At 40.5% G+C, this 13790-nt stretch overlaps 1 protein-coding gene across 4 annotated transcripts in view; it reads left to right on the top strand.

The window, feature by feature from the left end:
• LOC115108552 (UDP-N-acetylhexosamine pyrophosphorylase-like) overlaps positions 1-13790 on the top strand; it is a 39466-nt gene that overhangs the window by 742 nt on the left and 24934 nt on the right. For 2 of the 4 annotated variants that reach the window (XM_029633043.2, XM_029633039.2), the window contains exons 1-3: positions 3045-3322; positions 4505-4851; positions 10434-10638. In XM_029633043.2, coding sequence (XP_029488903.2) covers positions 4569-4851; positions 10434-10638 — 488 coding nt within the window. In that variant the 5' untranslated portion in view covers positions 3045-3322; positions 4505-4568. Of the gene's footprint in view, positions 1-1621; positions 1726-3044; positions 3323-4504; positions 4852-10433; positions 10639-13790 lie in introns of those variants that run through there. The other 2 variants (XM_029633040.2, XM_029633041.2) reach the window with 2 other exon arrangements.

Here is a 13790-nt window from a genome sequence, read left to right as displayed (position 1 = left end):
TGTCTCCAACCCCCATATCACACACTCACAAACTAAATATACACTGTGTACAAAACATTAGGAACACCAGCTCTAACGGCAGACTGACCAGGTGAAAGTTATAATCCATATTGATATCAACAGTTAAATCCACTTCAATCAGTGTAGATGAAGGGGAGGATATAGTTTAAAGAATAATTTTTAAGCCTTGAGATAATTGAGACATGGATTGTGCATGTATGCCATTCAGAGAGTGAATGGGCAAGACAAAATATTTAAGCGTCTTTGAATGGAGTATGGTAGTAGGTGCCAGGCACACCTGTTTGAGTGTGTCGAGAACTGCAATGCTGCTGGGTTTTTCATGCTCAACAGTTTCCCACGTATCAAGAACGGTTGACCACCCAAAGGACATCCAGCCAACTTGACCCAACTGTTGTAAGCATTGGAATCAACATGGGCCAGCAACCCTGTGTAATGCTTTCAACACCTTGTAGTCCATGGCCTGACGAATTGAGGCTGTTCAGAGTGTAAAAGGTGGTGCAACTCAATATTAGGAAGTTATTCCTAATGTTTCGTACACTCCGCGTATGTGTGTACATTGTACTATCAATCGGTGAGAGAGCCTCATACCATATTCAATTGTACATATCCACTGTTACATGAATTGCAGCAAAGTTGGTTCCTGTTTCAGTCAGGTATTCCATCACATTCACGTGAGTCAAACAAAAACTCCCTAATGATTGGTTGACAATCATAATGCAGGTAACGGCTGTAGCTTGTAACTAGAAATGTACAGTCAATTAAATTACCTTTGATCACATGGTTTTTGAAAGTCCATGCAGTCCTCTTGTAGGCGTTACATGAAGCATATGAATTCTGGTCTCCTATAAAAGCAACCAACATCTTAGACGTGGCCTGGCCCACCGTACCTCTTTACCCGTCCAAATAAAATATTGATAATTTATTGGACCAAGACACGAGCCGACAGCAAGACGCACCCGAGCGAGTGAAACAGCGCCCCTCTGATGCTGTCTGGATAAAGGGAGTATGGCATGTCATGCTTTTTCTGGCCAGACCGCATGAAATTGTTGTATGTTGTGTTTATATTTTTGCTTAGTGTAGCTTCTGCAGGCTGGTATGCAACTGTGGAAACGTTGGTTTGCCTTTGGATAGCATAGCTTCGGGGCTAGTTAGGGACTGTCAATAAATTGCACAATATAAATGAGACAATATTTTCGTTTTACACCTTTTATTTGTCTAATTTAATGCGTTCAATATTTGTATATGAATTTATACAATTTAAAGTTGGTTTGAAGTTAAGTCATTGAAATGAGGAGCTATTGGAATTTTAACATATTGTCTAATTTACCAATGGTTCCTGACCAACCCCATAGGGATATTCAAAGTAAACCCACATTTACCATGGACATTATGATTGGGTCGCATGCAGCTGCATTCCGAACTGATTATGGTCACGTTCCCCTGCTCAGACGCTGCATGCATCAACCAATGGTTGTTCCCACATCATCGACTGTGTCACTATCTAACAGGTTGCTATAACATATGTGACTTGCTGATACATAAAATACCTATCCATGCATTGTAAAAATCTAACAGGCGTCGGCCACACCTGGGCAGAGGAACACGCCCGATTACTTGTGCGCTGCAAGCTGTGGGAAGGTTTGAAACAAACGCAACCTTCGTTTACGTTGGTCGTGTTCACCTGCTCAGACTTTGCATATACAGGTTAGTTACATTTACATTACATTTAAGTCATTTAGCAGACGCTCTTATCCAGAGCGACTTACAAATTGATGCTTTCATCTAGTTGTTGTAGACGCATGCGTAACTATGGGGCAAAACAGACAGGGTTAGCTTAGATTATTGATAACATGTCAACTATATTTAGTCTCCAATGTTTATTGAAAACATAAATACATTTGCACAATGAGCACTTGTTTTAAATGCATCATTATAGTTGTTGGTTAGCTGGCTAGTGAATTCGAGCCATGTTACCATAGATGTGACATCAGTCAAACACCTCAAAGCAAGACATAGTATCAAGAACAAGATAAAAAAAATAAACGAGCCACCTCCCAATTTCCATAATGGTTGCTTTTGTCATTGTTGATAGCGATCTGACCATCCATAATCAGAGTAACACAGAGACTTCTGCCCAATTGAAGTGTGTGCATCGTCTTTGTGATGTTATCAGCTAATCCGTTATTGGTGCTTTAGAGACAAATTAAATAAAATGTTATTGGTTGCATACACATATTTAGCAGATGTTAATCCGGGTGTAGCGAAATGTTTGTGTTCCTAGCTCCAACAGTGCAGTAATATCTAACAATATACAACAAGACACACTAATCTAGAAAGTAAAATTATGGAATTTAGAAACAACTGATCTTCAGGTCGGAAAGTCAGAGTTCTCGAAAGATGTTCAATTTTTCGACTTGGAATTCCGAGTTGGATGACTTGTTCAATCCGATTTTCCAGTTGTCTTGAACGCACTGAAGTTAGAGATTTTAGAGTTTCGAGTTCCCAGTTGTTTTGAACGTGTAATATTCACATCATCGACTGACAGATTGCTATAACATATGATGTGGTTAGCTGATACTTAAAATACCTTTCCATGCGTTGTAAGATCTGACAGGCGTCAGCAACACCTGGGCAAAGGAATTCGCCAATTGTAATGCTGTCAGGACCAGAAGTCTCACAAAACTGTTTTGGACAAGACTGACTTTATGACCAAAATGATCCTATTTACACTTTGTAGTCAATTTTGACCGTAGAATAAATGTTTGACTCATATCGATGCACATGGGGTGTTTTCTAAATAAGAAGTTGGTTTAAACTTTTAAACGTGAACTTCAACCGGGTATCAGAGTTATTACGTCCCAAGGATCTCATTTAGACTTCTCCATAATTAAGGTCAAACGTCACGTTTCTACTTCTTCTCGTACCTGATTGGATGGATAGTTGTTATCCCCTACAGATAGGGGATCAGTCTACAGTTAAAAAATGACAAATAATTATAACGACGGCAATTTTTCTCGTTGGGTGGTCTCATGACTATTTTACTTCCCATAGTCTGTTCATGGTTCATCTTCATCGTTAATCTAATCTTTCTGATCTTTGTCAGTTTACTGACGTTTTCTTCAATACTGTAAAGGCAAAATGTAAGTGAGCTGCAGGGCGTTCCCATTCGACTCGAGTGCCACGTCAAAGCGATGTAGGAGGTGTACTCGAGGGGGCGGGGCGCACGGGGCACGGTGGCCAATACAATAATCTGCTGTTCGAGGCTGTCCGGTCAATTTGATTCATAGACACAGCGTTGAAGGTAAGCTTATATGAACTCAAATTTCTATTATCTTAGCTACATTTACATCGAATAATATAGTTAGCCCCAAAAATATATAAACCATGTTTGTAGAATACGAGGTTTCAATTATCATCATTCGCCCCCTAGCTTGCTGTTTAGGACCACAAATGGTATGATGATGATAGTCATCATTTAGTTAGGTTGCTAGCTAATATCCGTTTGTATTAGTTAACATAACCGCGGAATTATTGTTCTATATGATAGTGTTAAATGTGTAGTATTACATTAGTTAGGTAACAGAAATATCCTGCCTGGAAATAGATTTGGCGCATCAAAGAGGGACTTGTGTATTTATTGCATTTTAGAACACTTCCTATCTCTTGGATTGTCTGACAGGGGAAATGTTCTGTTTAGTGTCAACATAAGTAAACACCACTTGGTGTCCCGAGGATATGGTTCTGGCCTTCGTATTGCAGTAGACTAGGCTTCAAGATAAAGCACATTTACACCAGTATTGGGGTGGCAAATTGACTGCTCAGTTTCTGGGAAAATGGTCAGATGGCCATGTAATCTAGTTTGTAACAAGTCCCCTACTGGAATGTCCTCATATGTACCTAATGAAGTCACCTAGCTAATGATTTGCTTGAAGAAACATGGCAGGCACACCTGTGTCATTATGGTACCACAGAGATCAATGATATACCTGTTTGAGTTTATTTTATTTTTACAGGGACAGTGCACATTAATCAACGTTTCAGTAAAAGTGCCCGGTTTAGCCAGCCGGCTCATTTTCAACCGCAGTCCCTGGGCAGGTTATTAAAAACAATTACAATATAGAGAATAGCAACATAGGACAAGCAAGACATAGCAACATAGGACAAGCAAGACTTAGCATACAGACATAGCAGCAAGACAAATTGTTGTATGACTAAAATTCAGATAATACATTGTACAATCTTTGTAGTCATAAATATGGCCATTGTTGAAACAGAGAGCTACCAACACCTATGTTTCTATTTAGAACAAGTGTTTTTATATCTGTTTTTATATCTGATGACTCTGAATCTCACAATACATTTCCATTGTTTTGGGTGTGGTAGTTGTCAGAGGAGTTGTGCCCAGTAATGTGGTCAACCGTCATGACTGTGTAGGCTAGTTACATATTCCTGACACTCACAACACTTTCCTATTCTGTTCTAGGTGTGGTAGGTAGATTCCCTAGAGGATATTATCTTAGCCCTAACCCAGCAGTGTGATCATTGTCATGGAGAGCACCAGAAGCAGACTGGCCCATAGGCTAGCTGAAGCCGGCCAGTCTCACCTTGTGCAGTTCTGGGACGAGCTGACCCCAGAGCAGCAAGCTGAGATGACCTCTGACTTAGAAGCTATGGACTTCCAGGAGATCAACAAGTTCTTCCGCAGCGCCATGGAGGTGTCACACAGCAGCAAGCAGGAGAAGATGGATGCCCGCATGGAGCCAGTACCCAGGGAGGTGTTGGGCAGCGTGACCAGGGACAGAGACTGCCTCAAGGACTGGGAAGAGAAGGGTGAGTTGACTGGTACAGGGGTTCCCATTTTTTTGGGGGGGGAGGGTTGTTGGGACAACCAGGATCAAGTACTGTATGTCAAATACATGAAAACTCCAATCTTGATTTAGCTTAAAGTTGACACTTTTGTGACTTAGTCATAATGATGCATTGCTTCAGCAAAGCCTGAAGCAGTTTCTATTTAGCTTTATAAACAGGAGCTTATTTCATTCAAGGGATTGAGTTCTACCGATTTACAACAACCTCAATTATTTTATATGCTACCAGGAAGTGAAACAGGCAGACGGGGAAATCGTATCAGGTTTTATGGTGTGCAATATGATTTATATAGTGTGTGTGTGTCTTCTCAGTTACACAAGGGCATAAACTTAGGTCAAACCTTATGCAACACTCCCAGGTGGTGGGATGATCATTGCTGCAGGGCTACTGAAACTAACCCATCTAACATGTCTCTGGTAAACCACTTCAAACAGCACAGTGACAGGCAGCAGCATGGAGGATTTACTGGGATCAGATAATGCCAATCCTGAGGTTAAACAAGACTGTGGCAACCGTTACGTGACCTGTCAACCCTTAGGGTAAAGGGGGTAAACCATGATGGCTTGTGATGTTGAAATGGCTAAGTGGGGTCCTAGATTTTATTTCACAAAGCACCGTCAGTGCCATCTAACGACTAGATGCACAATATATCGGCTTCAAGATAAAGCATATTCACGATATATCGGGAAGCATACGGAATCGGGCAATATTAGCAAAACAAGCTGACGTGCATACCTATATAATGTAGTTAGATGATGTAATGACGCCACAGAACAAAAGCAGAAAAATACTAGGCGCACTTCGAACAACTAAACAAGTTCAAGTCGAGCAGTCATTTGAAAGAGTAAGAATATTTTCAGCGAGACAACTCAAAGGCGAAATCCATTAACGCCAAGATAATCTTTCTCTGTCGTGGATGATGTTGGCATTCGTCGACTGGTTGAGCACTTCAAGCCCCGGTACACAATACCAAGTAGGCACTACGTTTCGAATGTTGCCCTACCAGAGTTACACAGTATTGTTGGAACGCACATCCCTGAGCTACTTGCTTTGGGCGTTACTGCTATTAGATTCACGACTGACATTTGAACCAGTGACGTCAGCCCTGTGGGTTTATTGAGAACATCAATTCAGTGTCACCATTCCCTTGTCCAGTTTCTCATTCTTCATGATCTAGGAAATATGGAGTTTGTTTGAGAAATTTAACTGGCGTAGCCTTGTGAAATAGACTACTTCCTTGGAGTAAAACCTCTAAATGTTTATCAGGCCTAACCTGTAGCCAGGGATGTCCTGCCTGAGGGATGAAGGAGGAGAAAAGCGAGAGCTTCTGGTTCTGCTTGGGACGTAAATGGGCTGCTGCTCACTGTGCCCCCACTCATGAGGTCATCCAGCTCTGCGTCAGTTCTTAAGTGTGTGTGTGTGTGTGTGAGGGCAGCCATCATATACAGCAGCAAGCTAAGGATGCATGCATCCAAGGTGTATGTATGAGTCAGGATAGTCAAAGCCTATAATAGCACCTCCCAGTCAACTCTCATCACTACTTCAAGGTCTCAGAGCAAGTGACGTCACCGATTGAAACACTATTTAGCGCGCACCACCGCTAACTAAGCTAGCGTTTCACATCCGTTACACTTAGGACCCTTGAGTGTGTACGTGGTGTGTGCGTATTTGTGGGCTAATCACTGACTCCCATAGCAACAGTTTATTGTAAGATAAAGTAGAGCTGTATAATAAGGGTGTTGTTGACCTGGTATGTTTAGATAGAGATCGACTGACTGTAATTTAACTATGGGTTATTCTGAGTTTATCTTGCTGTTTCACCTGCAATGATTATCAAAACTCCTTGCCAAGGTAGATTATACTTTAGCCATAAAAATTCCATAGTGTTCTTGAGTTTTGGCAACCATCACAAGTACGTTTAGTTTGAGTTATATTGCTTGAATAAGCTACAGGCCTATTGTTTGTACCATATTTCATAGTTCTACAGTTACCATGGTTCCCTAGCAGGAGCCTAAGCATTTTTGTGAATGTTTTTGGCATTTTTTTTAACTTGTGTTTTTTTAAGAATGAACATTTGATATGTAAGGGATAAATTCTGTACATTACCTTATGCCTTTTCGGAGTTCATTTTTTCCAAGGTAATGTACAGAATGTAGGCATTTATCCCGCTTATACCACAATTGCCAAATAAAACAATATGAAAGCACATATTTACCGGTATAAATACTTTTTTTTTAAATCTATACATTTTTATAAGCAAATTCCTACTTTCTTATCTTTCGGTTGCTAGAGACGCTACCCAGTCATTCTTTATGTTCCGTTGCCATACTCGCTGGTAAAGTTCTTATCCCTTTGCTTGCTAGCTACGGCTAACACAATCACGGCAGCCAGAATAACAGAAAAGTTGCTGTTTTTTTATTGATATTCATTTGGATACATCCATAACTATGAGCTGATAATGTCCAATTTTTGCCCCTGCATAGCTAGAAAAGTTTGCCTTCTCATCAGGACACTCGAAACTGTTCATTACGAGGAGCTTGCATTGCTAGAAGCTAAATAATGAATTTGTTACTAGCAAACCTGAATAAAACATATCAGTTGCTAAAAACAGCTGGTCAAACTAAATGTGGGAGGAATTGACACCATAGTGCCACTTACGTCATGACTGCATCAGTAGGAACCATTCTAGAGTGTGCATTATTTCCGTGTAACGCACCGTGTATTTGCATGGCTATAGTTCATGTTCTATGTCCGAGCTGCTTTTGAAAGCAAAAGTCGAATTGAAAACCGTAATTAAAATTGAGTTCAATTTTCTAAATGGCAAGCTTTTTTTTGGTTAGCTAAACGAGCAGATCTGTTTTTGTTTCCAAGGCAACTACTGTTGAATACATTTCTACTGGCAAATGAACACATTTCTAGTAACAAATGAGGCAAAGATTTTTATAACTAAACCAAGGTAGGCTGTGGTCGGTCGTTGCCAGCGGGAACAGTTGAGTCACAGGGGGAAGAACAAGCAAGGAGGTGGGCAGAGCTAAGCACTCTCTAAGTGAGATCCTATTGGCCCGTTCTAGCATACATCTGCGTATTTATGTTGGGGAATGCTTAATCTGTGAATTGCGCGTGTGCAATAAGATTCGACTTTGCACTCCTTCTAAACAACGCATTTTTTTTTGGTAAAGGCTATAAAACCTAGTCCACTCTGTTAATAACATATTCTAGTTTTGGGAACAGAAAACTCTGAGATCAAATTTTCATCGATGAGATTTGCACAATGTAGGCCAAAATCCATCTCATTGCATCTTCTAACCACTGCCCGTCAGTGGGCTTCATTTCACTACCATATTTGCTCGTGAGTGGAAACATCAAGCGGATGCTTCATATTTATATATCCAGTGAAATATCTGTCTCGTTGTTCTGTGGTAGAGGTGTGCAGTGATGTGGATCGTGGGGAGGGCATAATTACAAGGCTACTCTTTAATTATTTTTGAAATGTGGAGTGATTTCTGGCACCATGTAACTGCCGTAGCATCATCCAAGTGGGTGCTTAATTTTGTTTGTCGTGAAGGAGTAGCTAGCAAGCTACAGTTGAAGTCGGAAGTTTACATACACTTAGGTTGGAGTCTAACTCGTTTTTCGACTACTCCACACATTTCTTGTTAACAAACTAGTTTTGGCAAGACGGTTAGGACATCTACTTTGTGCATGGCACACAATTTTTCCAACAATTGTTTACAGACAGATTATTTCACTTATAATTCACTATCACAATTCCAGTGGGTCAGAAGTTTACATACACTAAATTGACTGCCTTTTTAAACAGCTTTGAAAATTCCAGAAAATGATGTCATGGCTTTAGAATCTTCTGATAGGCTAATTGACATCATTTGAGTCAATTTGAGATGTACCTGTGGATGTATTTCAAGGCCTACCTTCAAACTCAATAACTCTTTGCTTGACATCATAGGAAAATCAAATGAAATCAGCCAAGACCTCAGGGGAAAATATTGTGGACCTCCACAAGTCTGGTTTATCCTTGGGAGCAATTTCCAAATGCCAGAAAGTACCACGTTCATCTGTACAAACAATAGTACGCAATTATAAACCCCATGGGACCGCGCAGCTGTCATACCGCTCAGGAAGGAGACGAGTTCTGTCTCCTAGAGATGAACGTACTTTGGTGTGAAAAGTGCCAATCAATCTCAGAACAACAGCAAAGGACCTTGTGAAGATGCTGGAGGAAACGGGTACAAAAGTATCTATATCCACAATAAAAACGAGTCCTGTATCGACATAACCTGAAAGGCCGCTCAGCAAGGAAGAAGCCACTGCTCCAAAACCTCCATTAAAAAAGCCAGACTACGGTTTGCAACTGCACATGGGGACAAAGATCATACTTTTTGGAGAAATGTCCTCTGGTCTGATGAAACAAAAATAGAACTGTTTGGCCATAATGACCATCGTTATGTTTAGAGGATAACTGGGAGGCTTACAAGCTGAAGTACACCATCCCAACCATGAAGCACAGGGGTAGCAGCATCATGTTGTTGGGGTGCTTTGCTGCAGGAGGGACTGGTGCACTTCACAAAATAGAACATCATGAGGAAGGAAAATTATGTGGATATATTGAAGCAACATCTCAAGACATCAGTCAGGAAGGTAAAGCTTAGTTGCAAATGGGTCTTCCAAATGGACAATGACCCCAAGCATACTTCCAAAATTGTGGCAAAATGGCTTAAGGACAATAAAGTCAAGGTATTGGAGTGGCCATCACAAAGCCCTGACCTCAATCCTATAGAACATGTGTGTGCAGAGCTGAAAAAACATGTGTGAGCAAGGAGGCCTACAAACCTGACTCAGTTACACCAGCTCTGTCAGGAGGAATGGGCTAAACTTCACCCAACTTATTGTGGAAAGCTTGTGGAGGGCTACTCTAAACATTTGACCCAAGTAAAACAATTTAAAGGCAATGCTACCAAATACTAATTGAGTGTATGTAAACTTCTGACCCACTGGGAATGTGCTGAAAAAAAATAAAAGCTGAAATAAATCATTCTCTCTACTATTATTCTGACATTTCATGTTCTTAAAATAAAGTGGTGATCCTGACTGACCTAAGACAGGGAATTCTTACTCTGATTAAATGTCAGGAATTTTGAAAAACTGAGTTTAAATGTATTTGGCTAATGTGTATGTAAACTTCAGACTTCAACTGTACCTACTACAAAGTACATGGACTGCAGTGGCTTAGCTCAAACTTAAACTGACTGAGTTCTACTATGGAAAAGACAGACAGTGGGACACCTTTGAGACAGCACTTCATGCCTGCCTCTGGACTTTCTCTCCCAGCTTGACCACCTCTCTCAGATCAACATTCAAACCATGAACTTTGTAATAACTGTCCATCTCATGTGGTTTTTCTAAATATGTTTTTTTGTCCTTTGAAGCGCTTTGAGATTCTGAAATTTGAATTTATTATTATCTTTACATGATGTAAAATAAATGATAGTTTTGTACATTAACTGTTGTTCTATTGTCTCTCCCAGGTCTGCGGTGTATCTCCCAGAGCAGCGTGGCTGTTCTCCTGCTAGCGGGCGGCCAGGGGACCAGGCTGGGGGTTTCCTACCCTAAAGGCATGTACGACGTGGGCCTGCCCTCCCACAAGACCCTGTTCCAGATCCAGGCAGAGAGGATACTGAGGCTGCAACAGCTGGCAGAACAGAGACATGGAGCCAAGTGCTGCATCCCCTGGTGAGAGTGGGACTGGCAGATAAGGGCATAATGATACACTATGGGGGATATACTGTATAGAACATACAGCACCACAGCAAACTGACCACAAAGCACTGTTTCTCAATCCAGTCCTGAGGAGCCCATTTTTGTTTTAGCCCCATTTGTGAAATCACAAACAAGCCATACAATGTTATTGTATCAAAAATAAGTTATGTTCCCCCTCTGTTCTCCAGTTTCATCTGTCTGATTTATTTACTAGACCTAGATAAGGAGCCTTCAAAAAGTATTCACACCAATTGTCTTTTTCCACGTTTTGTTGTTACACAGTGGGATTAAATTGATTTAATTGTAAAAAAAAATGTCACCTGTGTACACAAAATACTCGGTCAAAGTGGACGGAAATTTCGAATATGTGTAAAAATACTCATTTATCTTAATTAGCTAAGTATTCAACCCCCTGATTCGATACATGTTAGAATTTCCTTCGGCAGTGATTACAGCTCTGAGTCTTTCTGAGTAAGTCTCTAAGAGCTTTCCACACCTGGATTGTGCAACATTTGCTCATTTATTATTTTCAAAATTCTTCAAGCTCTGCCAAATTGGTGGTGGATCATTGCAAGACAACCATTCTCAGGTCTTGCCATACATTTTTAAGCAGATTTAAGTCAAAACTGTAAGTTGGCCAACTCCAGTGGTAAGCAACTCCAGTGTAGATTTGGCTTTAGGGTATTGTCCTGCTTAAAGGTGAATTTGGTGGAAAGCAGACTGGACCAGTTTTTTTTTTTTTTTGCGAGGATTTTGCCTGTGTATAGTTCCTCCCAAAAATGTTTTGCAGTATTTAGTGCCTTGCTGCAAACAGGATGCCTGTTTTGGAATAATTTTTTATTTAATTTTTTACCTTTTTATTTAACTAGGCAAGTCAGTTAAGAACTAATTCTTATTTTCAATGACGCCCTAGGAACAGTGGTTTAACTGCCTATTCAGGGGAAGAACGACAGATTTGTACCTTGTCAGCTCGGGGATTTGAACTTGCAACCTTTCGGTTACTAGTCCACCACAAACCACTAGGCTACCCTGCAGCAGGTATCACGTGGGTACGTGGCTACCCTGCCGCCCCAATTCTGTACAGGATTTCCTCATTTCACTCTGTCAACTAGGTTAGTATTGCGGAGTAACTACAATGTTGTTGATCCATCCTCAGTTCTCTCTTATCACAGCCATTCAACTCTGTAACTGTTTTAAAAGTCACCATTGGCCTCATTGTAAAATCCCTGAGCAGTTTCCTTCCTCTCCTGCAACTGAGTTAAGGACACCTGTATCTTTGTAGTGACTGGGTGTATTGATACACCATCCCAAGTGTAATTAATAACTAATTAATTAATAACTTCACCATGCTCAAAGGGATATTGAATGTTTGGTTATCTTATTTTTTTTTACCCATCTACCAATAGGTGCCTTTGCGAGGCATTGGAAAAACCTCCTGAACTTGTTTAGGCTTGCCATAAAAGGGGTTGAATACCTATTGACTCAAGACATTTAATATTTACATTTTTTAAATTAATTTGTAAACATTTAGAAAACCATAATTCTACTTTGACATTATGGGGTATTGTGTGTGTAGGCCAGTGACAAAATCTAAATTGAATCCATTTTAAATTCGGGCTGTAACAACAAAATGTGGGAAAAGATAAGGGGTATGAATACTTTCTGAAGGCGCTCACCTGAATCTATCAAGGAAGTGGTTTGATCCCGGAAAGGAGCAGGATTATAATTCCCTGTGGAGTAGATGAAGGAAGTCATTAAGACGATTCAGAAGTGGGTTGACGGAAGGAGACGTCTTGCTGGCGTCCAGGGTTGGGCTGGGCTCTGTCTGTAATTAAGGTCAGGGGTCAGGACTAATAGCTCACCATGAGATGCCAGGTGACATTCATTCCAGTCATAAGGAAGTACTTCTGGTTTTGTCAAGTCATGGGTGGTCAGTGTCGTTTAAGATGAGGCCTTTTTTTCTCCTCTCTTTTCTCATCAGCATGGCATTATTTCTATTACAGCATATTGTCATGTCATTCATATTCCATTCACAGAGTTCAATGTAACATTGCTAAGATTAGGCTACTACATGATACTCTAATGTTCCCTATACCCATCATGAAGTTTCTACAACCTAGCCTATGAATGAAAGTTACCAACGTATGTGCACACAGTTAGAGAAATGTTTTTGAGGTGAGACAGTGGCACATACAATGCCGGCTTGCACGCTCTTGCCTGCATCTAGCTGATATAAGGTGTAATCATTAGTCCAACAGTTGCAAATGAGAGTTTCTATTGGACAAATTAAGCTATGTTTATCCCCGTTTTGTTCTGTTTGCTTCTGTTTTAAGAAACGTTTTTCAACAGAGTTGGCGGAATGAATACATACCTGATCATGCTTAAACACAGTTCACTTTCATAGCAGCCACATTGTATTCCTTCTCGCGCTCTCGTTCTCTCACCTTTTTTCTTTATTTGTGTACTTCAATGCACAATAATCAGCTGTATGTGACCAGGTGAAAAACCTTGCCAAGGCAAACCATATCATAACCGTTACATACAGCCAACATCATTGTCACAATATTAGCTAAAGTAATGTTATAGTCAACATGGCTAATAGAACTATCGTGTTAGTAAACCCGCTAAAATCATGCAGTAACGTTAGTGTCAAGGTACGTTTTTGGTCATTAAGCAGTTTATACTGGTGGGCCCCAGTGGCAATAAATTCTTAAAACAAAAGTCCTACCTTGAATTGGAGGAGTTCCAGTGTTGTGTTAGATAGTCATAGCCAGCTTGCTAACATGGCATCCATCTTTTTAAGTAGGCTAAACAAGCTAGCTGCATTTGCTAGCTAAATAAGTGAAACTGAAAGTTTAAAAAATAATCTCTTATTTTTTCAAAACTGTTCAACTATGGTCTTTCGCTCTCTTTGAGTCAACTACTCACCACATTGTATGCATTGTAGTGCTAGCTAGCTGTAGCTTGTGCTTTCAGTACTAGATTTATTCTCTGATCCTTTGATTGGGTGGACAACATGTCAGTTCATGCTGCAAGAGCGCTGATGGGTTGGAGGACGTCCTCCGGAAGTTGTCATAATTAGTGTAAGTCTATGGAATGAGGGTGAGAACAATGAGCCTCCTAGG

Source organism: Oncorhynchus nerka, linkage group LG24 (genome assembly GCF_034236695.1).
Source record: "Oncorhynchus nerka isolate Pitt River linkage group LG24, Oner_Uvic_2.0, whole genome shotgun sequence".
NCBI classification, from domain to species: domain Eukaryota; kingdom Metazoa; phylum Chordata; class Actinopteri; order Salmoniformes; family Salmonidae; genus Oncorhynchus; species Oncorhynchus nerka.
Note: the sequence above shows the minus strand (reverse complement) of the source record. Positions and strands in the feature narration are given on the sequence as shown.